The sequence below is a fragment of the Corylus avellana genome, chromosome 2, assembly GCF_965113065.1.
Source record: "Corylus avellana chromosome 2, dhCorAvel1.hap1.2, whole genome shotgun sequence".
Classification (NCBI taxonomy): Eukaryota; Viridiplantae; Streptophyta; class Magnoliopsida; order Fagales; family Betulaceae; genus Corylus; species Corylus avellana.
In genome coordinates, this window is record NC_142491.1 from 583,519 (window position 1) to 608,957 (window position 25,439).

Sequence of the window (25,439 nt, forward strand, 5' to 3'; positions counted from 1 at the left end):
ACCACATCATATTTACTGCACAAAAAAATAGGGCAATCTGCTTCGACAATCATGTTGCCCTAAAATTACAAGTGCTATAGCATTGCCAATTACAGTAATATTACCAAATATTGATCTTTTATAATCTGTTTTAAAATGCTATATAGTTCAACACTTTCAGGTCCATATGAAGAACATTTCTATAACATATGATGTCAGAGCACCTTCCAGCTCATGTGCAGCTATTTACCTCTTCCTGCCTCCTTTACCAGTCTTCTTTTTCTTGGACTTGTTCCCCTTCCCCTTCTTTTCTCTTTCCTGATTGTTTTCTGTACTATTGGCTGCAGACACAAAATCAGCTTCTAAAGCCTTTGACTTACCCTTATGATCAGCACTACTATTTGTCTTACCCTTGCTACCACTATCCTCATCATTCTGGTCAACAGATGTATTTCTAGTTTCTGATGTCTCTACCAGAACGTTTGTGCCTTGTTGCAAGAATTGCTGACCCAATATAGGTTCCACCTTTGGCCTTCTTGACAGCAATCTCTTGGAAAGTTCTCCAATTGTTGACATTTTCTTCTCAAGCTCCGGTTCACTGAGAAGGTGAAAAAGCAAGTCAGCAAAATGAAAGAAGGATTTTGATATTCCGTGGCTACAAACTTTACTACTTTTTTAAAACAAAGTCAAAGTGGGTTCCATATAATGCACCGATCACAGCCATCATATATATGCACTGATTATACTCATCATATATAGCATCAGTAAATGTGTCTTGGTTCCAACTACGGCGTAAACCACATACAGAAATAGGCTGGTTCACTTGAAGAGAATCTTTCAATAATCAGCCTTGATTGTGTTGTGCATGAACAGGCTCTGTATGATCCAGTAGAATAAGTGATGTATAATGCAGATTGTGTCTTATCTGTTTCACTTACTTAATAGTATGGAAATGCATTCATTTCTTTTGCATTAACTTGACTTATGATGCATTAACTTGACGGATTGAAACAAGCTATCTAAAGAAGAACAAAAGCTAGACTCTATTGGTAATGAGTAACTTCTTTACATGTAAAAAGTCTCGATATTTTTTATTCTTGAGGCGACCAGTCATGTAAGTTTGAGTTAGATTCAGATCCACGAGAAATTAAAGACAATTTAATGTACTACCATAAAAGGGGAAAAAAAATGCCCTTGGGAAAATAGTATGAAGGCAAGGCATATCAACGTCCATTATACTTACCTCACGTCCAATGCAGCAGAAAGTAGCTTCAGTTCATCAAGCATGCAGGCTACTTCCTGCAAAAGGCTTTCATCATCATGGTAAATAGTGTTCTGAAGGCCAGTACTCACAAGGAGAATACTTTTTTCCACATCCACCTGATATTTACACAGGAAAATTCAGTATGGATCTCATGTGCATATGCTTTTTGCTCATGTCGAAAATAATGTGAAGCAATTTTGCATTACCTTGATTTCTTGAGCATTGGGAAAAAAGCTCTTTGGATCTCTACCATTCTCCAATGACTTCAATGCTTCGAGCATTTCCCAAAAGTTCATTGGCAGCTTGCTTCCATTTATGTTGTTCAAAACAAAGTTTGAAGGTACAAGTTCACAACCCTCCTGATCATCATTGCCTGAAGAAAGAACTTCACTGCAAGAATTAGTTGTTTCCACTAGAATAATTCCAGTTTGACCTTGCAAGGCTTTGACTGTCTTTGGAAACAAGACTCTTACAATGTCCTCCTTGTACTGTTTTACCGTCATGTCCACAAAAATGGTATCTGGACATAGAAATTGTGAACAATTTTTTCCCAAACTCACAATTACAAGAGGATTGTTAATTTTTGTAAATGCTTCAGCAAGCACATTTACATTGTGGAAATGTTTCAATCTTCTCTGAAGGACATCATAAAAGTCCCATGGAAGTTGCTCAGTAATAGAGCTCCTACGAAGCAAATCTGAAAGTAAATCTGAAAAATTCCCACAGTTCAGATGAACCAAACATATTATGGCAACCAATCTCAACACCATCAGTGGATAGTAGTCTTTCGCATATTTAGCAGACTTTTTGATCCATTCCATTGTATCCTTCTTATTATAAAGAAGTGGCACAACAACTTCATTGACAACAAAGTCGTAGATTCTTTTATGCAATGGTTGCACTTCAGCCACTGAAGTGGAATCTAGGTTGGTATCTCCCTCTTGGTAGATAAACCATTCAGCAAAAGAAGATTTTGAAGTGAAAAAGTAACCCTGGGAGTATGATGCCAAGATCAGTAGGCGCTCAACAAGATACAAAAAACAACCAGGTGACATATAGTCCTTCTCTTTCATCCAGTCTGCCTCTTGGTAAGTATTTACCAAAGCTTCATAGAGTGTCAGCATAAGGGACAACCCTCTTGGAGTTTCACCGCTATTCACACACAGAGCTTGAAAGAAGGTCTTCCAGGGCGAATTCCTATCAATCCCATCAAACCTATCCAAAATCTCTTTACATAAATCATTGTCAGGCTTACCCAATCCAAGAATTACCATTACAACTCTTCCAATTTGCCCGTAAGTCAGCCTACCCTTTGAGCTGATGTTTTTACGTATGACATGTTTTAGTAAATTCTTCATAACCTCCGTTCTTCTCAAAGAAAACATGTTATCTGTCAATGATTTCTGCCAGTCCAGAGGAAATATGCAGTCAAAGATTTTAGTGGAATGTTCAATATATCGCCGCAATGTCTTATTATTATCATGGTACCTGAGGTCCAGATATTGGGATTCCGAAAGAGACTTTGCAACCTCATAGATATGAGTAAGAGATATGCTTTGGCAGAACATGGAGAGGGAATTCTTAAATGAGAAATCATAAAGGGCTTTAACACTGTCCAAAACCTTCATACCAACAAAAAGTAATTCTGAACGCCAATAACTTCGAGCAGTTGAAACAAACTGTTGAAAATCGATAGAAACCAGCTTCCCGTTCTGATGAAGGAATCTTTTATCCAATTGTCTCAACCAATCAACATCAGGGTTTAGCAAAAGATAGATGGCTGTATCTTGGGTTCAACAAGATACATCTTTTGCTAATGAATATGGAGATTTCTGCTTGAATTACTTTGGAGTGCGAAAGCAGTTTCATAGGAGATTACCTTCATGTATAATGTTGATTGGTCAACATCAGGGTTCAACAAGGATGCTTCTCTGAAATTCCCAGCCTTACCTAGGAGATTAGCTTCATGTATAATGTCTCTCTGCCTTGCCATGTCTGCAGCCACCATGAAGTTTCCTGATTCTTCTTCCAACGTCAGAAGCTCATCAAGACAACCATGAGAGTTTAAGAACTTGCGCATCAAATCTATGGATTGAAAAGATTTAACAAATTTCATCATGGATTTGCTATCCTTAAACTTATAATAATGAAGAGCAGAAGTCTCTAGAAACTCTTGTTCAATTTTGTCTATTTCATTTCCCATTCTAACCACACCAAAATCAGCAGTTCCATGTTGTTTCCAATTCTGAATGTACTGAAAACCCAAGTCAAATAATTTTCCTTTGGTGCAAACTTCCAAACAGTCTGAGAAAAAATAGCCGCTAGCATACGCATCAGCTGCAAGTTTATAGCATCCGGCTAGAGAAAAGCATTCTCCCGCTCTTTTCAGCTCAGACTCGCCACATTTTTCCAAATAAAGCCTCCCTGAAACAATAAGTTGAAATGTTCGAAGTCAAAATCTACCAATCTCAGACTGGAACCATTACTGACTCAGACTTTGACACTTACAAACTCGAGCATAAAAAAGGTAGCAACAAATAAAAATTAGTGTTCATAGTATTTTTTGGCCTTCATCAAGGGACCAATTTATCCCCGGAAATTCAGAGAATGATTAAAAAAACATCTCAAATTCACATGGCAAATTTTCAGATACAAATGATGAGAGAGAATCTAAGAAGATTGCAAAAAATAATGGAAAGAGACCAAAGTACATGGTAAAAAGACTGCAGAACTTCACATTTAAAGTGGAAGGAAAACTGAAAACAGTAGGACAAGACATCCAGGCTTCAGTATACACTGAATAAGGGAAGGTAATTTAATTTTGTGCAATGCAACTCAAGTTTTGTACTTGAGACAAAGGGCAGTTGCATAGTGTTAATTTTCAAGGATATAACCGAGTTTACCCCACTTCAACCTGGTCTTACTCAAGCAAAAACATTTACCACTTGAGCTAAGGCCCAAGTAACCCTCACCAATAACTGAACTGCAGTGTCTTAGGATACACTACATCAATCATTTGGTTGGTTCCTATGAGATACTGACCGAAATAACTAGTTGCAAGCAATGTAAGTTCTAAACAATGTTCGTTGCAATATGTAAAGTCAGAAAACCTGCAAATGTTCTACCTGATGGATTATCAGAACACATTGTGGAAACAACTTATTTTGATAAACGTTTGATACATTTCCCACCAACAAGTGTCATCACCCAATGCTGGTTCAATCTAAGTTTGACCTTGGTTGTTCTATTTGATGGATGTGGAATACTTTAAGTGGCAGAATACACAGTACTTTGACATGGAACTTAACTGCTTCATAATTCATTCATCTAGGTTTAGATTTTAGAGATTTTTGTTCATTTGGGTTGGATGTGCCTTATCATTTATTGTTAAGCTGGTCACATTGTTTTAGGAATCAGAAATATATTTGTATTGATGGTCTCTAAATGGGGTGGCTTAAAATTCTCTAATTATGTGTATTAGAAATCCTTGCAGTTTAAAAGTACAGTAGTTAATCATCTTACATTCCATTTGGTTGTTCCAGGCAAAAAGAAAAGAAAAGAAAAAAGGAGCACCTGCACTTGGCAGCCCATGACTTTACCATTGCACCAGACAATTTAGCCATGACAAAGAAATTCAACATAGATTTATCATCTCCAAGTTGTGTTATATTAAAACTTGAACATTACAAAAAGTTTCACTTTCAATTGAGAGACATCGAATTTTAAAGATATTGTGTACGTTCCATAAAAATGATATGGTAAGTCAGAGAACTGAATGCGTACCTGCTCTTTCATACTCCCCCAAATCAGAGAAACATTGGGCAGCAGAATCAGCCTTGCCTATGACTTCAAATATTTCAGCAGCTTCCCAAAGGATCGCGTTGGCTGCTTTAGGATCTGAATGGCGGATGCGGTCAGCGGTAGCTCTGAGACCAGAAGCCTTAGACCTTCTTTCCCAATAAGTGTCTTCAGCTCTCTCAAAGCACATTGTTGCCATTTCAAAGTTATACTCACGATACAACTGCAACAAAAAAGAGAAGAGAGTTTGACATCACCATTATTGGTTTAGGAGGCTAATTTGTTTTTGAAACAATTGTAAGTCTATGATACAAATAAAAATAAACAATCTTATCCCTACACCATGATTTGTTCCATGCAATAACCTCATATTTTCCATTCACAACTGGAGCAAAATATGTTTCAAAATCAATGACATAATAAATAGTACCAACCTTGATGCCCCGCAACCTCCACTCCTCTGGGCTGCTGGCAACTTGCATTTCCTGAGCAAGTGAGTCATCCAGCTGTCTGACTTGGACAAGACACTTTTTCATCCAATAGTCAAACATAGGTCTGCAGAACTCCTCTACATTCTCACAGATCCACAACCTCTGCCTCGTACGAGTGACAGCCACATAAAGTTGCTTCAGTTCTGAGCACAAGACATTGTGTTTAGCCTCATTGAAACTTGGGAAAGAGACAGAAGTTGAGCCGAGTAAATCTTGTTCCTCCATATATTTATATATCACCCTCCACTGATTTTTCAGAGGTGATGAGCCAAAAAAGTTGTACAACAATACATCCTACATGAAGAGAAATATAGAAGTCACAAATGGGTAGAAAAATATGACAATAAACTGCTGACAAAGATATACATGTTGAACAAATAAAGTGATAATTGTTAACATCTAAATAAAATTTTCATTTTCTGTCGGAGCAACAGCCTCTAACAAAAATGTGTTTCGACATAAAGCTTGAAACTTTGAACTTTTGCAAAAAGTTGCCATATATGTACTTCGAAGTATTTTGATACAGGAATCAGGCAAACATAACAAAGCCAGCATTTGAATTATGCTATCCCACCAAAAATGGTGATGAATCTTAACATTTTAAAAAGGACCTTTCAAGATGATAACTGTAGTCATCTCCATATAAACCAGTAAATTGAATAAATAGTTGCGCATTATAACAACCTGAAACTCAAGGCCCTTGCACTCCACAATAGTTAGAACAAGAGCTTGCTTCCCAACATAATTGGTAATTTCCTTCCGAACATGATCATCTCGTACCAATATTACCTGCTCTGCACCAAAGCCAACAATACTCCTTCCAGCTTTTCCACTATTTCCAAAAATAGTAATGATTGTGTTTTGATTGTTCCCTGATCCAAGCAAGATTGGAGCTTCACCATATATAAGACTAGTCTCAGGCAGCAAAACATCAATAGATTGAGGAAAGAAATGATAAAGAAGTTCAATAACACTCTGTGATAGTTTAAGAACCCCATCATGAGTACGAAAATTCTGGCTCAAATGAAAAATATCTGAGATTATCCCTTTCTCTTTTCTTTTATCATGTCCACAACTTTTAGATTCCAGTAGAAACTTCTTGTAGAACAGAGATCTTATATCCTGAAATCTAAAATCGATTCCCCTCGCAATTGTCTGTGCTGTGTCACCAGAGAAAACAAAACCTTCTTCTACATTTTTGCATATATATTTGAATAGTGCAATTTGGCTCAATGTTAGATCCTGCACCTCATCCACATATACAAAATGAATTTCATCACCCTCATAGCTTTCAACTCTCAATCGACGATGGAGATCAATTACAAGATCAGCCATATCAAAGTCACCATTTTCAACCTTCATTTTTTCATAATTTTGAAAGACTTCATATATTATCTCTCTCTTCTGTCTATTTAAACTGGACACACGGCCCTCTGATAGTAAAACATAGTCTTCACCACTGAGTTTACCATCACCTGCCTCTAGAGCTTGTGGGCCACCTTTTATATGAGAAATAATCTCTGTAAAAACTCTTGAAGAGTCAAGCATTTTAGTTAGCTGGGTATTGAAATGGGGCCAGTATGACGAACTAAACCTTTCATAATTAACTTCTTTCTTCCTTATAAATGTTTGTAAGGCAACTGATCCACCACGAACCTTACCAAGAGAATGTTTCCTAACTTCATGGAATCTTTCAAAGTAAGAATTACCCACAGTTCCATCAAGCATTATCAGAAAATCATGAAATGTAATGACAAGAGGGTATGCCTCTGGTGGAACATCAACCAAAGTATCTGGGACATTCTTGAATTGAGTTGCATCATCAAAATCATCAATATCAATTGAACTACTTCCTTCTGAAAAATTACCACCACAGGCAGAGCTGCACGTAAAAAAAAAGGGTTAAAAGAGGCTTATCGTTAAATATTAAACAAGTTCTATGCAACAAAAACCAGATATCAAAATTATGAACATATCAACCAGTGCACATAAGGAACTAAAAGCCACAAGTAAGTATTTGGTAGCGATGGATTTGCCAGCTAGATTCTTTCCAATAGAAGAAAGACATATTTTACTCGATGCATGTGTGCTACCTTAATACTCTTATACCTATACCACAAATTTGAGAGCTAAACACACGCAGAAACATTCTCATATAAATAAATGATAGGAAAAGAATAATCTACACTTCCCATATCCCATGTTCTACCCTAAGCTCTAATATACACACCTTTTCAAGTGAGAAACATGTTGTTTGACAGCATAACATAGCTTATGACTAACTGTTACGAAAAGCTGGCGCAATATGGTTCTCTCTTTTTCTGAAATAGTCTCCTCAGCCTCCATTTCCTGGCTATTCACAGGTCTATCGTTCTTGACACCATAGAATATTTCTTTTGCCATGTGGTGCAGTTTTTCTTTCTGAAATAACTTCATTGTTATAACGGTTGTTTTCCCAGTACCCGACCGTCCAAGTATAAAGGTACTTCTAGGAAAAAGGATTATCTCCAACTCTCGATCAGTTACTTCAAATGGAAGATCCAATTCGGTACCATCATGATTAGAGAGCAAGTGGCCCACTACACCAGGTGATAAGGTGTAGAATTTCATCAGCATTAGACTCTCACTCACCTTTACATTCTCAACATAACTTCTACCATCAGAAGCAGAACCACTTAAATCGATCACATTTTCACAGCTATCAAGATTCTTAATCCTGACAATATCAAAAGAACATGACCAACTTTTCGGAACTTCCAAATTCCTATGCAAAAAGCAAGGTAAAAAAAAAGCCAATTAGAATGTCAAACATAAAGAAGAGATACTTGTAAATTTAAGAGATCCAAATAAGGCATCATTTAAGTTTTAAAATTTAGCATACAAATCTACTAGAATGCAAAAAAGAACATACATACCCCTCCAGACATCTCTCTTTGCAGTGGTTAATAAAGTCGGCTGTATATTTTCCAAACATACTATCAAGTCGTTTGATTAATTTTGGAATATCCTCTGCAGGTAATACATCCCAGATCTTCAAGACTTGATGGTACATAAATTCCTTCACCACGTCACTCCAATCTTTTACTATGTCATTTGCACAAACAACATAAAGACCTTCAACTTTAAATTGCTTTAAAATCTGTGAAGAGTCTCCACAAATGGGATCTACACGCTTCTTCTTGGGTCTCCAGCCGCTGGAAAGTTTTAGTAGAAGGTTTATCACTGATTTCTTTGTCTGTACATACTTAAGTTTTTGAAATGATTTCAGAAAGTTATCACTGAAAAGAACCTGTTGATAAGAAAGAGTACAGAACCAATTTAAGCAAGAATTTCAAAATTGCCGCTAATGGAAGTTACAACTACAAATATTTTGAATGAAAAGTATAACTACTGAACAGTGAACACCAAGTACGTACCTTCCACCTAGCAGTTCTGAAAAGTATGCTATCCCCCTTGAGCAAATCGTCAAATTGTTCAAACTCTTTCTTCACATCCAATATTGCTTTGTTCAAATCCTTATCTTCATCAGCGTTAAAGAAACATTGCCGGTTCTTAGCATCAACTACTAAGGCTTCCCAAACAGATTTACTATTACAAAGCGTTCTTTCATTTCCTAAAATCCACAGACACTGCCTGAAAGGCATTACAGGGGGCAATTATTATTTACTACACTTGTTAAAGGGAAGAAAAAGCAAACTTATCATAAGTATTACCTAGCCCTTGTGAGAGCAGCATTAGTTCTCTGGGGATTTGATATGAACCCAATTGATCCAACACTATTAGATCTTACAGTTGATATTATTATTATGTCCTCTTCCCCACCCTGGAACCCATCAACTGATTTAACCTTCACTGCAAACCCGTCAAGGTTATCATACATCCATCCAAGTTTCTCTTGAATTGCAACTACTTGGGCAGCGTAAGGAGATATGACACCAACACTGAGTTTCTGTTCCGAACCAACCCAAGCTGTATTCAGAGCAAAAGACAAAAGATGAAAAGAAAAAGTTAATTGAAGTTTTAAGCACTAGTTCCTATACAGCAGCAGCAGCCTTTTAAATTTTGACAAAAGAGGGAAAGAATATGATACTTCAATTGAGTAACCTTTGTATAATTTCTGCAGTATTTTCATAACAACAGCAACCTCAACCATGTTCCTCCAACTACGCCCAACATCATCCTTCTCTTCTCTTCCATCTACTATATTTATAAAAGAATAGGGACCAAACATTGGCCAGGAAAGATAAAGCTTTTCGTGGCTTTTTCTTTTAACATTTGGAGAGTCTAAGATCTGGTTGTGATAAAATTTTGAATTTGGGAAGAAACTTATGGATGGATGCATTCGGTACTGTATATTGAGAAGATGCTTTGAGTGACCCAATGACCTCAATCTCTCAAATAAACTTCTCCCAAAGCCAGCTTCACCAGAAATCTGTGAAAAGAAACATAATAGATTTTGAAAGAACATTAAAGAAAAAAAAAAAAAAAAAAAAAAAAAAAGAGTAACTAGGTTTCACTCAACAACAAAGGGAGGAATATGTAAGGTAACCAAATAGCATTTACATACATTGCTTCTAACCATTGCTGGTAATTGGCACTCATCGCCAAAAAGAATAGCATGCCTCAAACCCGGAAGTTGCAATGGTATGGTTGACTCGCACTCCTTTAATTGTGCAGCTTCATCAATAACCAGAATGCTCAATGGTTTCATTGCCACTGAGTGCAGCTTATAAGAACTTGAAGCAGTGAAAAAAAGTAAGGAAGCTTTTTGAAGACAATATTCCTCTATTGACTGTTTGCTCATAATGCTTAGACGGTCAAGTAAATTAATCGAGCCGTTGAGAGTTCTTAAAACAGACCTTAAAGAAGACAGGCATTCTCGTCTCCTTTCATACAACAGGAATGGCATATCCATAAATGACTCAGATATATCTGCAGCTATTTCCGAACACGAAAAAAGCTCCTCCACTACTTGAGATTCCACATTATCTTGAAACAGTAAGTTTTCAAAAGACTCAAGCAGGCCAATAAGAGAGACCATGTTTTGGAAATTTTGTTTCAGAACATATTTTTTTGGTAAATGGGTACAAAATACGCGAATACAATTTTTGATTGATGATGACGTAGAAACAAATTTTTTCCTCAGAAAATCAAGAAATGAGTTGATTTCATTTTCATTGTTGTGTTCTCTCTCTTTGAGAGATTCATTTTCCAAGAAGATGTTATACTGAGAAACACAATCTTCAAGAAGATCAATCGTTGAAGCAAAACAATGCCTCCAACCAGTCAGAGGTCTTAAGCAATATGTAAGCTTTTTGACCCGATAATCCAAATGTATCTCTTCAATCTCTGAATCAAGTTGGAGCCGCTCCTTATTCCCAAATAAGAGAATATCTCCCAGTGGGAAAAACAAAGAATCAATCCCAATGTCTGTTTCAAAGGATTCTTTCACCAGCTTTAGGGTGCGAGAGGCCACTTCTGTGATTGCAGCATTCGTTGGGGCACAGATAAGAGTCTTACATCCCATTCTTAAAAGGGTAAAGAGTAGTGTACTGATGGTTTTTGTTTTCCCTGTACCCGGAGGACCCCATATAAGTTCTACAGCTGACTTGTGGTTGCAATGTATCTTATGGAGACATGCCAGAACTGCCTTGCTTTGCGGTTCATTCAGTTCAGAAGTAACACTGGTCCCAAATTTCTCATCCCAGCTCCCACCTCTCTGAGCACAACAGAGATCACCATCTTCCTCAATCTAGTGTACAACATCAAGAAAAGAAAATACTCAAATTACGTCCCCAACAATTAATGTCTTTAAAACAAATGAGTGTGGATAACCCAAAACAAATTTATATTGTTTTTGTTTTGATTTTTTTTTTTTTTTTTTTTTTGGATGAATAAAATTTTCCATACCACACAAAGAATACACTAAATCTTTCCAGCAAGAAAACCTTAATGGAACACAAGTTGCTCAGCAACTTACAAAAAACAACAGAAAGCTATATAGACTATTCTCAATCTTCAGAGAAAAAGCCTAAAACAAACTCTAAAGCAACAAAGAAACAATACAAACAAAATGAAACCCCTCTAAACAACCTCCAGAAAACACCCCACTGAAGCTACAACAGGAAACTAAGAACCCAGGAAACAAACTCTAATCTGCAGAATACAGAAGCCACAGCTGCGACAACATGAACTACAAAAACAAGAATCTTCCAGAGACTATCATCCAACCTCAAGAAAACAGCCAAGCCCTCAACATCACCAACCCAGCCAAGAATCGGAGAACAGAGAAAAGCCTCTTGACCAGAACACTGGAGGGAATTTCTCAGTCATTACAAAGTTTTTCATTATCTTCAGAAGCCTTAAACTTCCTTTTACCTTTTCCCACAATCCGAGTACTCACCTCCCAACAGATATTTTGCAAAATCTGTTCTTTAGTACATAACCGATTACCAAACGTCACATTATTTCTATGTCTCCAAATGTTATAAACAATAGAACCCCAGGCCAGCCTGCAAACAACACCTTTGAGGATCTTACCCCTCCAAACACTCGGCCATTTATCCAAACCTCTTCCCAAGCCGTAGAAAGGAAATAAATGAGCATTTTTATATCACTTCCCTCCAAATCCTCTTGCTAAAACCACACTCAAAATACAAATGATCTCTACACTCAATTATGCTTCTACAAAAAAGGCATTTCTCTAGCCATTCTCCATTTCAGTAATCTGTTCCCCGTGGAGAGACTATCTCAAACTACCAGCTATCAGGAGGCATGTCTAGGAATAGCAAAAGAAAACCAAATCATATTACTCCATTCTACCTTAGGCTGCTTTACCCATATACCTTCCCAAGTATCTCTATAAGAATATCTAAAGTTCTTTGAAGGTAGCCACAAAGGGGTATCACTCACTCCAAACTTTACAAAAGGCAAATGACTTTGAATGGCTACCAAAGCTTCAGATCTAGCATGCAGGCGGTTCCAATCTCTCCCCCTAATCACACTAGACAACTTGGCATCTATCTGGCTTCTAGCATCATAAATAACCCTAAAACCATACTTATCAAAAAGAATACCATCCAGATGCAAAGCCTAAATCCACAAAGAAATAGTTCCAACCCCAACTTGGAACTTTAAAATATTCTTAGCTATATCACGAAGCTTTAAAATTTTCCTCTAGCTCCAAGTCGAGTCTTGGGGGACTTTGAGGAGCCAAAAACATCTGCCCCTAATCAAATTAACATTGACCCAAGCCATCCAAAGGGATCTGGATCTAGTAAAAACAGACCAAATATGTCTTAAAATGGCTGCCCTATTCTAATACCCTTAGCGACGCCGCTCGTGACAGGAGGCTCCTTTGAGAGCCAAATTCCAAGAGTTCCAACTGAAGGGGTGTTTGGTCTGTCAATTGTACTGAATACCTCTCAATGTGAGGGTTTCTCATATAGGAATTGTCTAGCTAATTACAGGCTGTATCTGAGAGATTACAGCAATCTAGGAGAACAAATAAGGCAACTAAAATCTACCTATTAATTACAAGATACTATAGCTATAATACAAAAATATACCATAACTAGAAAGACTAATTATGGCTAAATATATACATCATATCTGACTGACATGGTCGGGACATTGGAGTAGATCGAAGGGGTGGAGGACATAGAGGCACCGGTTGTAGAGGTGCAGGTTTCAGAGGCTACGAGCCAACGACGCGCTGGCTTTATGGGGAATGTCTATGGAGGCACTGGTTATGGGGATGCTTATGTAGTGCGTCACGATTACAGAAGGGAAGAATCCCACGAATACCGAATGAAGATTGACCTTCCGTCAATAAATGGGCATCTTCACATCGAAGATTTCCTAGATTGGGTGATGGAGGTAGAGCGGTTCATTGATTACATGAATATTCCCGAGGATTGAAAGGTGAAGTTGGTGGCTTACAAGTTCAAGGGTGGAGCCTTAGCCTGGTGGGAACAATTACTGATCTCACATGCTTGGAAGGGAAAGGGGCCCGTGACATCATCGTTCAAGATGAAGTGGCTAATCAAGGCACGGTTCTTACTGCCAAATTTTGAGCAAAGTATGTTTTAGCAATATCAAGAGTGCCGCCAAGTAGTTCGCACAGTACAGAGGACTTCTATGGGTTATCGACCCATAATGATCTCATGGAGACAAAAGCACAAGTCGCAAGGTTTATTGGAGGATTGCGCTTAGCAATCCAAGACAAAGTCTCTATGCATCCGGTCTTCACCTTGACCGAGGCAATGAGCTTGGCAAACCGAGTGGAGAAGCAACTAGAGAGGCCTAGAGCACCAACCTGGGAGTGAAATCTGAGTAATTCGACGCGATCTGCGTAGGGGCGGGGAAAACAAGCCCTAATCGCAACCATCGCGCCTAGTCAATCAATCACTCCTGCGGAAAGAGGAGTCAGCAACAGCTCAAACATCCTGAGGTAAATAGTGAATATACACCCACCCAATAATCCGTATGCATGGCCTGGTCCAGACAAGAGTTTCAAATGCAACCAATAGGGACATAGGTCACATTAAAGTCCCTGGAGGCAGATGGGGAACTTGATCGAACCCGAGCCAAAAGTTGCTGAGAATGGAGAGATTGGAGCAACCGAGGATGATACACCCGATTACAAGGAGGAAGCATTGGCCGACGCTGATTAGGGAATCCCATTTTCCTGTAAAAGAACAACAAGGATCGTGTTCTACCCCCAAATACTAAACCTAACATCCCAATCCTTGGTAATTTAGCGCTTACTCTTGATCTCGAACAAGCGGATCAATCTCAGAGATACAAGACTTTTCGCACTCGTTACATGGCCAACCGAAGGGTATGTGATGTGATCATTGACAATGGTAGTTGGAAGAATGTAGTGTCTAAGGAGATAGTTATGAAGCTGCGGGTAAAGACCGAGGAGCACCCTTCAGCATATAAGAACGGCTGGATCAAGTGGGAAACTAAGACACAAGTGACTGAGAGATGCCATTTTACGTTTTCGATCGGTAAACATTACTTGAACTCGATTTTATGTGATGTGGTGGAGATAAACGCATGTTGGGAAGACTATGGCAATTCGACGTAGATGCCCGGCACAAGGGGAGGGACAACGTTTACATTATCTTCGGAGATAGTCATAAGATAACCTTTCGTCCCTTACAAGAATCAATGGTAGGTAATCCTACCCATTCCGAGAGTAAACAAGTCCTTTTGTCTAGACCAGAATTCATAGAAGAAGTTAAGGAAGCCTGAGACATCATAGCATTGGTGACCAAGGGAACCACATTGTCCACCGCAAAAGAACTTCTCGAGATGATGTGACCGATGTTAGAAGAATTCCGAGACATCATGCCTGAAGAGATCCCCGAGGGACTGCCGCCCATGAGAGACATCCAGCACTATATTGACTTAGTGCTCGGAGCAAGTCTCCCTAACATTCCACATTACCAAATGAACCCAAAGGAGAATGCTATTCTGCAAGAGCAAGTAGAGGGGTTAATTCGGAAGGGACACTTGCAAGAGAGTATGAGTCCATGCGCAATATCAGCCTTACTAGTATAGAAGAAAGATGGAAGTTAGCGGATTTGCATGGATAACCGTGCGATAAACAACATCCCGATCAAGTACCAGTTTCCTATTCCTCAAATAGGTGATATGTTTAATATGCTATCTAGGGCCAAGATCATTTTGAAGATCGATATGAGGAGTGGATATCACCAGATTCGTATATGACCGAGAGATGAATGGAAGACTGCATTCAAAACAAAGGAAGGGCTTTACGAGTGGATTATGATGCTTTTCAAACTATTGAATGCACCAAGCACTTTCATGCGACTCATGAACCAGGTACATAAATTTTTTATCGAGAAATTTGTTGTTGTCGATTTTGATGATATTCTTATCTATAGTCGCAACCCGATGGATCACATGGATCACATGAGGAAAGTGTTGGAAACTCTTTATGACAGCAAGTTGTACATCAACTTGAAGAAGTGCAGTTTCATGATGAACAAACTACTCTTCCTCGGATTTGTAGTCAGTACCGATGGAATCCGCGTGGATAAAGAGAAGGTGAGAGCAATCCAAGAATGGCCAATGCCCAAGTCCATGGGAGAAGTGAGAGGTTTTCACGGGTTAGCAACCCTCTACAAGAAGTTCGTTCGGAATTTCAGCAGCATTATGACACCAATCACCGAGTACATGAAGAAGGAAAAATTCAACTAGGGTGGTAAAGCCAAGCGAAGTTTCTCAATCATCAAAGAGAAGCTATGCATAGCGCTTGTAGTTGCTTTACCCGACTTTGACAAGCTGTTCGAAGGAAAGCCAGTGGAATTTTTGTGAAAAACTTGGAGAAGCAAGACAAAAGTGGTCTACATACGAATTGGAACTCCATGCTATACTAAGAGCACTCATAGTATGGGAGCACTATCTAATTTAGAGAGAGTTCGTTCCATACACAGACTATCGAGCATTAAAGTTCATCAATAGTTAGAAAAATTTGAATCGGATGCTTGCTCAATGGGTTTCTTATATCCAAAGGTTCACATTTACCATGAAGCACAAGTCGGGAAAAATGAATTGGGTAGCTGACGCCTTAAGTCGCCGACCTACATTACTAATTACTATGAAGGCTGAAGTAACGGGATTTGATTGTCTAAAGGAGTTATACAGGCAAATGAAGATTTTGGCAAGGCCTTGAGACGTTGCAAGGCGAGGCAACAAGTCCTGAGATGCATATTCAAAAGTGGTATCTATTATGAGGGAATCAACTTTGCATCCCACGGAGTTCTTTAAGGGAACAAATCATATGGGAACTACACGGTGGAGGTCTAGGCGGACACCTTGGAAGAGACAAAACTATCTCCTTGGTAAAGGATCAGTATTACTGGCCACAATTAAAGAAGGATGTAGGTAATCATGTTCGGAGATGTCCAACTTATCAGGTAGCTAAGGGACAAACACAAAACAGTGTATATGCCTTTACCAATACCCGAGGCACCGTGGGAAGATCTGTCTATGGATTTCGTGTTGGAACTTTCGAGAACCCAACAAGGAGTAGATTCAATAATGGTGATTGTTGATAGATTTTCCAAAATGGCTCACTCTTTTGCTTGTAGGAAAACATCAGATGTTGTTCAAGTATTCAATATGTTCTTCCGAGAGGTGGTCCGATTGCATGGAGTACCAAAGTCTATCACTTCTGATCGAGATACCAAGTTCTTATCCCACTTTTGGCGAACATTATGGAGACGGTTCGACACAACATTGAACTACAGTAGCATGAGCCATCCCTAGACGAATAGTCAAACAAAAGTTGTTAATCAAACTCTAGGCAATTTACTTAGGTGTATGGCAGGTGACAAACCGAAGCAGTGGGACCTGGCTCTAGCTCAGGCCGAGTTTGCCTACAACAGAATAGTGAATTGATCTACTGGGAATGCACTGTTCGAAGTCATCTATGAAGAACTCCAAGACTTGCAGTAGATCTCGTGGCTCTACCTAAGTTACCAAGAGCTAGTGTGGCATTGGAGCATTTAGCAGAATGGGTGAAAGCCACATAAGAGGGAGTTTGTCAGCATCTAGAAGAATCATATGCTAAGTTCAAGACGTTGGCAGACAAGGATCGGTGATCAAAATTTTTTCGAGAAGGAGCTCTTGTGTTGGTATATTTACGCAAGGGGCAACTGCTAACTGGTACTTCTAGAAAGCTGAGGGATAAAAAGTATGGTCCATGCAAAGTACTAAAACAGATTAATAACAATGCATATGTCATTGATCTTCCAGAGGAAATGACGATATCTTCAACATTCAAAGTGGCTGACATTTTTGAATATTTTCCAGCAGAGCAGTCAGAACTTAACTCGAAGACGAGTTCTTTTCAAGAAGAGGAGACTGATGTAGAACGTTAACCAACTAAAAGCTAAAGAAGATTTTATTTGATTTTATAATTACAACTTTATTTCCTTTCCATACTATGATTATGTTTACTTTCTTTACTAAGATTAAATTTACTTTCACTACTAGGAGTAGGTTTACTTTCTTTGCAAGTATTTATCTTCTATAAATATGTTAGTTTGTAATGTAAAACTCACTCAATTGAATTATTATCAAATCAGATAATTTCTCTCAAACACTTGTGGATTTTTATTATCCTTTAAGCCTGCGGGTTTGTTTTATCTCTTGGTTGGAAGACGCAGTCACTTTTGATTGTTGTTACTAAGTCTTCCGCTACGTCATATTCTTAGAATTGTTTTGAGAAATGATTCATGTCAATATATTTCTCATCTCATCTTACAAATCAACCATTAGATTTGTGGACTTATGTGAACCCCACACAAATTCTATAGTGGACCCCACAAATTTAATGGTTGATCTATTGAATTTGTAGGATGATATAAAAAAAAAATATTGACGTGAATCATTTATCAAGTTTTTTACTTTCACAAATTTATGAAGTTGAGAATTATTTTGTCCCTTGGGTTTAGCCATGTATTCCTAGACTTTTGCTTCAAAAACGTCTCTTCAGCCTGAGCAATAGAAGTATAATCTTTGAGGCATTCACTAGCTCTAGCAGCACAACTTGATTGTCCCCGAGAAGATAAAACATCATTTTGAGCTTGATCCAAATGATCCTTAGCTAGTAATACCCTCTCCCTAATACCCCTAAACCTCAATATTCTTGACTTAAAGAAATGCTGAGAGACATCAGCTTAGCGTATAAGCAAAACATAGAAGAACCTTCAACACAAGTTTGCCAGCCCTCATCCACCCAAATAAGAAAATTCTCACGATCGAACCCAAAACAAAAGTACTTAAATGGCTTTGGCCCAAAGCTCTTCACCCTCCCTATAGAGATCACAGCAGGGGAGTGATTAGAGACCCCTACCTATTGGAATTCAACCTCAATTTCATCAACCATTTCCAGCCACTCCACATTACCCATCACCCTATCCAATTTCCAAGCCACAAAAGCATCCTCCTCATGATGAGCGGCCACTATAGGGAAAATCAAACACCTCAACCCTATAAAGGCATTCCCCAAATTCCTCCTCATAACAGTTAAGCTTAATACCATCACCCTTTTCAGACAAACTCTTAACCGCATTAAAGTCACCAGTTAAAAACCAAGGAGCCTGAGCAATTTGATTATGAACCACCCCCAATTCCTGCCATAACTCTCTATGCTCCACACCATTATTAGAACCATATACAAAAGAATGAACCCATCTATACTCACCTTGCACCAAACTGATATTACAACTTATAGTCTGGGCAGAACTATACAGAACACTAACACCAACACCAACAACATTCACATTCCAACAAACCCAAAATTTTCCAATAGGGTGGTTATCATAGTTGTTGATAAACCTCCAACACGGAAAAATAAACTCCTTAATCCTACAAGACTTTTCTAAATGAACACAAGCTTCTACCAAGCAAAACAAATCCACCTTATTTCTATTTTACAAACCTTTTTCTGCTGTAAGAGGTCATTTAGACCTCTTATGTTCCAAACTGCAATCTTCATAAAAGCAATTCCAGAAACACCTTTCCCCATATCATTGTTAATGGTAGATTCCAAGATACTAAGAAAATTGCAGAAAAATACCTTAATCGAGCTTTATTCTCTTTTTCAATAATAGTAGGTCTACTAATGGTCTTATCAAACCCTGTTTCTTGAGTTATGCCTTCTGGTTCTGCTTCACCACATTACCATCTGCCCTCGCTACCAAATTAAAATCAAACTTAGGCCTCCATAGCTTCTTCCCCTCACGCAAACATGCATGCGTTGGATGACCAAAAGCCTTGCATTTAGCACATTTGATAGGTATCCAGGGGTATTCAATCCCCACTATAATTAGCTTACCATCCCCATCAACCACATCCAACTCTGTAGGAAGCTCCGACTCCACATCAAACTCCACCACAGCTCTGGCAAATCCTAGCCGCTGTTGCTCCTCCGTCACAGAATCAGATAACGCTTTCCCAACCCCACTCGCAATACCACGAAGGCACTCTGGATCCCGAAACTCTATAGTCAGGTGAAGCAATTTGATCCATATGGGAATAGAAGAGACTGAAAGCTTCAGCAGTTGCATCCCCAGCTGCCACATTCTCGACTCAACCACCTCATCCCTTGTCATAACAACATTGAACCGAAAACTGTAGACCCAATTTTCTAGGGAGAAGACCTCAAGCTTCCCAAATTGGCTCCATATCTGCTCCACCGATTTCTTCACCAGGAAGAAAGAGAGCAGCTTCTCCAGAAATTGGCCCACAAGCTCGGGCTCCATTCGCTGCTTCCACCGGTGGTTTCACCACAACCCCTTCCACTGATCCGAGAAGGTAAAACTTCTCCTTCTTAAACCAACTCCCCCGGTCTTTTAACACCTTTTTTTTTTCGTTTACCTGTCAAACTACTATAATGTGACTAATGTCCCTATGTCCCTCTCACGAAAATGTTTTCGAATTAAGGGAAAGTTTCTAATAAAATCCCTTATTCAACTCGTGAAAATAAAAAATTTCCTAAACTTTTTTTTTTGAATTTTTAATCCCCGAGTCAATCAAAAATATGTCATAAGTCATTCCGTTACATTTTCTTCAAAGTGTCTAATGTCTGTGATTAAATCTCAAAACTCATTGTTTTGCCACATAAGCTTTTTTTTCATTTCACTTTAAAATATTAATTTTTTTATTAATTTAATTTTAAAATTAAATCTAAAAAATAAAATTTGAAGGGGTGGCCAGCCGTGGGATTGCCACCACTGACCACTCCCAACCCCTATGAGGTGGCTTGCGGCCACCTAGGGAGTTAGGGTGGCTCTCGTGGCCGCCCCGTTGGGAGGTTTGGGGTGGCGGCAAAGCCACCCCATAGGTGTTGCAAGCCACCCCTAACCCCCGGGGTGGCTGACGGCCACCCCGTTGAGGGGTTTGGGGTGGCCACGAACCACTCAATTGAAGGGTTTGGGGTGGCCGCAAAGCCACCTATGAGTGTTGAGGTGGCATTCCGGGGGTGGCTTGCATACCATCCCAACACCCATGGGTGCAAGCCACCCCAACACCCATGGGCATGGGTGGCTTGCAGCCAAGGGCCATGAAGGGAGGAGAGAGATATATAATAAACTCAAACCAAACCATGCATAATAGTTTATATACGAAGCTTTGATGATCGGAGGGAATACTATTAATTTATCTTTTTTTATCAATTTAATTCTTTTAGATAAATAATAATTTAACATAGTATGAGACATTTATTTTACTATTTATCTCAATTTTTCAATTAAAATAGTCTATGTACTATCTTGTCTTACACACATAAAAAGAAAAGTGTTACAATATTAATTAAAATATTAAATTTATTATTTCCTATAGACTTAAAACTAGTTTTAAGATAAATAGAGCTAGATTTAACCCAAACGTACAAAACGCTTATAAATTAAATTACTTACCAAAGATTTAGTGCTCAAAACGTTTTTGATAATCTCCAGATTCCCAAACTTGTGCAAGGCATTCCATATTCTCTTGTTAGTGGTTGTATTTATCAAGAAAATCAGAAACAATGATCTCTGCTTCCCAAAGAAGTCTTTCGACACCCTTACTTTAAAACTAGTAGATGTGCTGTCTTCCTCGTTTTCTTCATCGTCTTCCTGGTTTTCTTCATCGTCTTCCTGGTTTTCTTCATCGTCTGGATCATCATCATCCTCCGGGATTTTAGTGACCGTTACAAAAGCCCATTTCCTTCCTGTTCTCTGTAAATCAGAAACATCCTCGGGTATGGCGTCTGCTAAAACTAATATATCTCCCGGCAGAGTTTTGTACGGCTCCTTACCAGGAACACTGAATCTGTTTCTCCAAGAATCAACCTTAACATCAAACGACTTAGTTCCATATGGCTTAGATTCATGATCAAATGCAATCACTTTAGCGAAAGGAGCATTTGATATAATCTCCATGCTTGAATGCAGTTCTGCACGAGTTTCTTCCAGTAAGGGGTAAACATATGACCCAAAATACTGCTCAACAGACTCAAACTCCTTCGGAATATTTTCTACCTATAAAGAATCAAATTACAAGGGTTCAATTCAAAATAAAAAATAAAAAAAAACCATTGGAAGTAAATTTTCATTAGTTTTGACGCTACCTAAAAAATAAGGATATCGAACTTTTAATTTTTTTTCAATTATTTTGTTTCGTTGTTATTTTTCATTAATTTTTGTCAAAATACTCGTGTGTTTTTTTTTAATAAAAATAATTGCAAATTTGTTTTTATAAAAAAATAAAACGTTAGAATATTTTTATTTTATTTTTTTATAATAAAAAACATTAATATTTTTTGAATTTTGACAATATTTAACAGAAAATTCTATCATAATTAGGTAATTGAAAGTTAAATACCCTTAATTGAGAGTTTTTAAACTTTAAAAATACTTTCAAAACAGTGAAAGCTTCTATAAATTTTGCGAAGTTTCTCAAAAAAATAAAAAAAATGGTTAAATATTTTTTTGCCGTTATGGTTAACAACTTTATTTTTTGCGCTCTCAATTTTCATTTTGTATCACAAATGGTACCTTGATAATAGCTAATATTTGATGAGAATTCACGTTAGCACCCCATGCCACCCCCATTTGGCCTAGGGTGGTTTCGACCACCCCAAACCGGCCGATCTAGGTGGCCGAACCACCTCACCCCAAAAATGCCAATTAAAAATAATAATAATTAAGGTCGGCCCTTGGAGGTGGCTGAACTGCCCCCAAGGGCCGTGTTAGTGGCTGAAACTAAATGGGGGTGGCTGAGCTACCCTCAACAACCTTGGGGTGGTTTCGGCCACCCCCATTTTGCAAGTTAGGGGTGGCTCAAGTCACCCCTTTTCCTCCTATTTTATTTTTAAATTTAATTTTAATATATATATATATATATATATATATTATCATTTTAGGTATTTTTTATTTTTAATTAGATATATAGACATGTGTCGACTTTTTCGGGATGTTGACATAGATTTTCTTCAAATTTTGGAAGAAAGTTAAACGGGAGTATCATCTCCATTTTTAGCCATTATCAAAGTACCATTTGTGATACAAAATGAAACCGATGGAACAAAAAATAAAGTTGGTAAATCACATAAGGCAAAAAAATATTTAATCCAAAAATAAATAATAATAATCTTTGCTTACACATTCATAAGCAAGTTAAAATGCTTTCCTACCATTACTCCTATTCTTTTTTTTTTTTTTTTTTTTTTTTGACATGTCCACACAAGGGAAGAGGATGGGAGATTCAAACTAGTGACCTCCACTTTATGAGGCATGATTCACAGCCGATTGAGATACCTCTTGTGAACCATTACTCCTATTCTAATAACACATTTTATAAGCAGTAGAATGAGTTACAACCGTTACCCACATCCTTACAACTGTTGCCCACCAACGCTAACACTAAACAAGTAGAATGTTGGATTAAAATAAAATCAAACCTGGTTCTTGTAAAGGTTTTCATTGTAAATGTCTTCAAAGGACCAAGAAAGCACGACATCAAGCAAACCACCACGATTCTTAAAAACTGCTGCTCTCTTTGTGTTGGAACTCTCCCCCTCCATCATTAATTCCACTCTTCCAATATCTTTCTCACAATCTTTCTTCTTCTCATCTGCAGGCAATATCAATGATTTATTTTTTTTTTTAAAAAAAAACAAAGGAGAGAGGAGTGAGACTTCTTGGGTAGAAAGGAAAGAACTTTGAACCCATGAATGTATACAAGCATGCATTATCAAAAGCAAAATATATGCATTAGCACCCCTTTCCATCTAAAGAAATAAAAAAACACACACACACAAAAAAAACAGGGAAAGGTAAAAGAAGTTCTTTGGGCTGGCTATCCTTCGATCTCTTTCCTCGTACTAAAAGATATTTTTGGCATTTTGTTCATAAATCTTTTTGTTAGTGTTCTAGTTTTGACCAAAAAAGAAAAGAAAAAAAAAAAAAAAAGAAAAAACATTAATAAATAAAGTTTTGTTAATATAATTGGGGGAGAGAATTTTTAATTTTAGTTTTAAAACGTGTGGGCATTTTGATTTCATCATCATGGTATCGTCATTCATCGATGGGCTGATATGATTATGTAAATCAAGTCTTGATTAGTACTGCAAAATTAATCCAATAATACAATAACGTGATAAAAGATGAATACGTAGCATTACTATATATTTAATTGGCGCCACCTTGTTTTGGCGCCACCTTCTAGAACAAGGATATCAACGGGTAAGGATCGACATATATATTAAAAAAACATGCAAAGCTACTTTGGCTGGATGGAGCCAAGAAGTTTTATAGGAAGGGATCATAACAAAACTGTCTTTTTTCAGTTCTTAGGATTTTTTTTTTATAAAAAAAAAAAAAAAAAAAAAAAAAAAAAAAAAAAAGCTGTATTTTAGAACTAAAGACTACCCCGAACAATAATGATTGAATACAAATTAAAATATTGCAGTCTACAATCTAATACCTATAGTTATTAAATAACAACTAAATAACTATAATTTCTTATAAAATACCAAATAAAATGAGTAAACCTCATATACAAACGTTTGAGGATGCCTGTTTGGCAACCCGCTTTTTTCTTTTCTTTTTATCATTTCTATCCAAAAAAGTCACTCTTTTTTTTTTTTTTTCTTTCTTTTTTTTTTTTTACATTCATAAACAACTTTCTTTATTTTTACTCATAAAAATTTAAAGACTGATTTTACTCGCATCAACCTACCTTTATGTCTTATCAATCTATTTCTTTCTCATTTCTATTTGATTGGCCTTTTTGCTTTTTTATAGCATTAGAGCTTCTAGATTTCAATGTGTAAGAGCCAAAAGATTAATTGAGTAGGGATTAAAAGATTTTTATGCAATTAGGACTTCTTAGTTTGAATTAGTAAGAACCAAAAGATTTCTTGAGTGGGCCAAAATATTTATTGAGTTGGCCAAAAAAATTAGTGAATATGGCCAAAATTTTTATTGGGTAGGGCCAAAATATTTTGTTGGTAATTAAGGGCAATAGGCCAAAAAGTAAAAATTTTACTATATAATTTTTTTTTTTAACCTTCAATTTTTTTTTTTTTCTCTATGGATTAATGGGGGGACCCCCTGTCACTGTGCTTTGGGTTCTCCTTTACTAAAAAAGCATGATCACATTATCTCAACCAAAAACAAAAAAGAATAAAAAAGAAAAACATGCAGACTGAATAAAGCAGATAACAACACACCCTTTTTTTTCTTCAAAGCAGAAGACTACATACGGACCTGTTTCAAAGACTAGTGCTCTCTCATTTCAAAGAATTATACACATTATAAATTACCTTTCCTTTACTCTAAAATAAGAAGTTTTTATATTTACTTTATTCAAATAAAAAACCTTTTGTACTACATATATATAAATCTATAGTAAATCTTCATCTTTTAGTATAGGAGAAATATTGTTTAAACTATTTTTTATTAATATCATTTGCTTCTTTTCTCCTTTATTATTTAAATTATTTGTTTCAAAAAAAAAAAACTATGAAAAAAAGAAGAAGAAAAAGAAATTCAGGGATCTTAATTACTTAAAAAATAGAACACATGCAGTGGATAATTAATTAAACTTATTTGCATGGGTTCTAATATATTATTTACATACCTGAAAAGGCAATGCCCATGTGGAGGAATATTATTCCAACTCCAATATTAGCCTTCGTTTCTCTGAGTGTGAATCTATTTTTCTTCTTCTACTTGTTGTTCTTCAATCGCTTAAATGCTATAAATTATTCAAAAAGTTGCAATAAAATCTCATGAGACAATAAACTAAACCAAAATGAATTAAGATAACGTCGGAATAAAATAAAATCAAACCTGGTTCTTGTAAAGGTTTTCATCGTA

General features: G+C 37.2%; 1 protein-coding gene across 1 annotated transcript; it reads right to left on the bottom strand.

The window, feature by feature from the left end:
• On the bottom strand, positions 1-25,439 carry LOC132174379 (uncharacterized). Its single transcript, XM_088513488.1, has 16 exons — positions 25,413-25,439; positions 23,018-23,190; positions 20,994-21,596; positions 10,100-11,284; positions 9,637-9,964; positions 9,246-9,501; positions 8,949-9,165; positions 8,448-8,821; positions 7,763-8,296; positions 6,217-7,414; positions 5,476-5,826; positions 5,027-5,264; positions 3,069-3,667; positions 1,450-3,033; positions 1,223-1,359; positions 1-577 (listed from the first exon to the last, which is right to left on the bottom strand). Exons 2-16 carry the CDS (start codon positions 23,141-23,143, stop codon positions 226-228), a joined length of 8,082 nt encoding a protein of 2,693 aa, XP_088369614.1. The 5' UTR covers positions 23,144-23,190; positions 25,413-25,439; the 3' UTR covers positions 1-225.

What these genes read in the sequence shown, in the direction of transcription:
- LOC132174379 (XM_088513488.1), bottom strand. Translation starts at nt 23,143, where the DNA reads ATGATGGAGGGGGAGAGTTCCAACACAAAGAGAGCAGCAGTTTTTAAG. An exon ending in GCAAGGGCCTTGAGTTTCAG is followed by an intron (nt 5,827 to 6,216) that starts GTTGTTATAATG and finishes CTCTTCATGTAG; the next exon opens with GATGTATTGTTGTACAACTT. An exon ending in CCAATGCTCAAGAAATCAAG is followed by an intron (nt 1,360 to 1,449) that starts GTAATGCAAAAT and finishes TGTAAATATCAG; the next exon opens with GTGGATGTGGAAAAAAGTAT.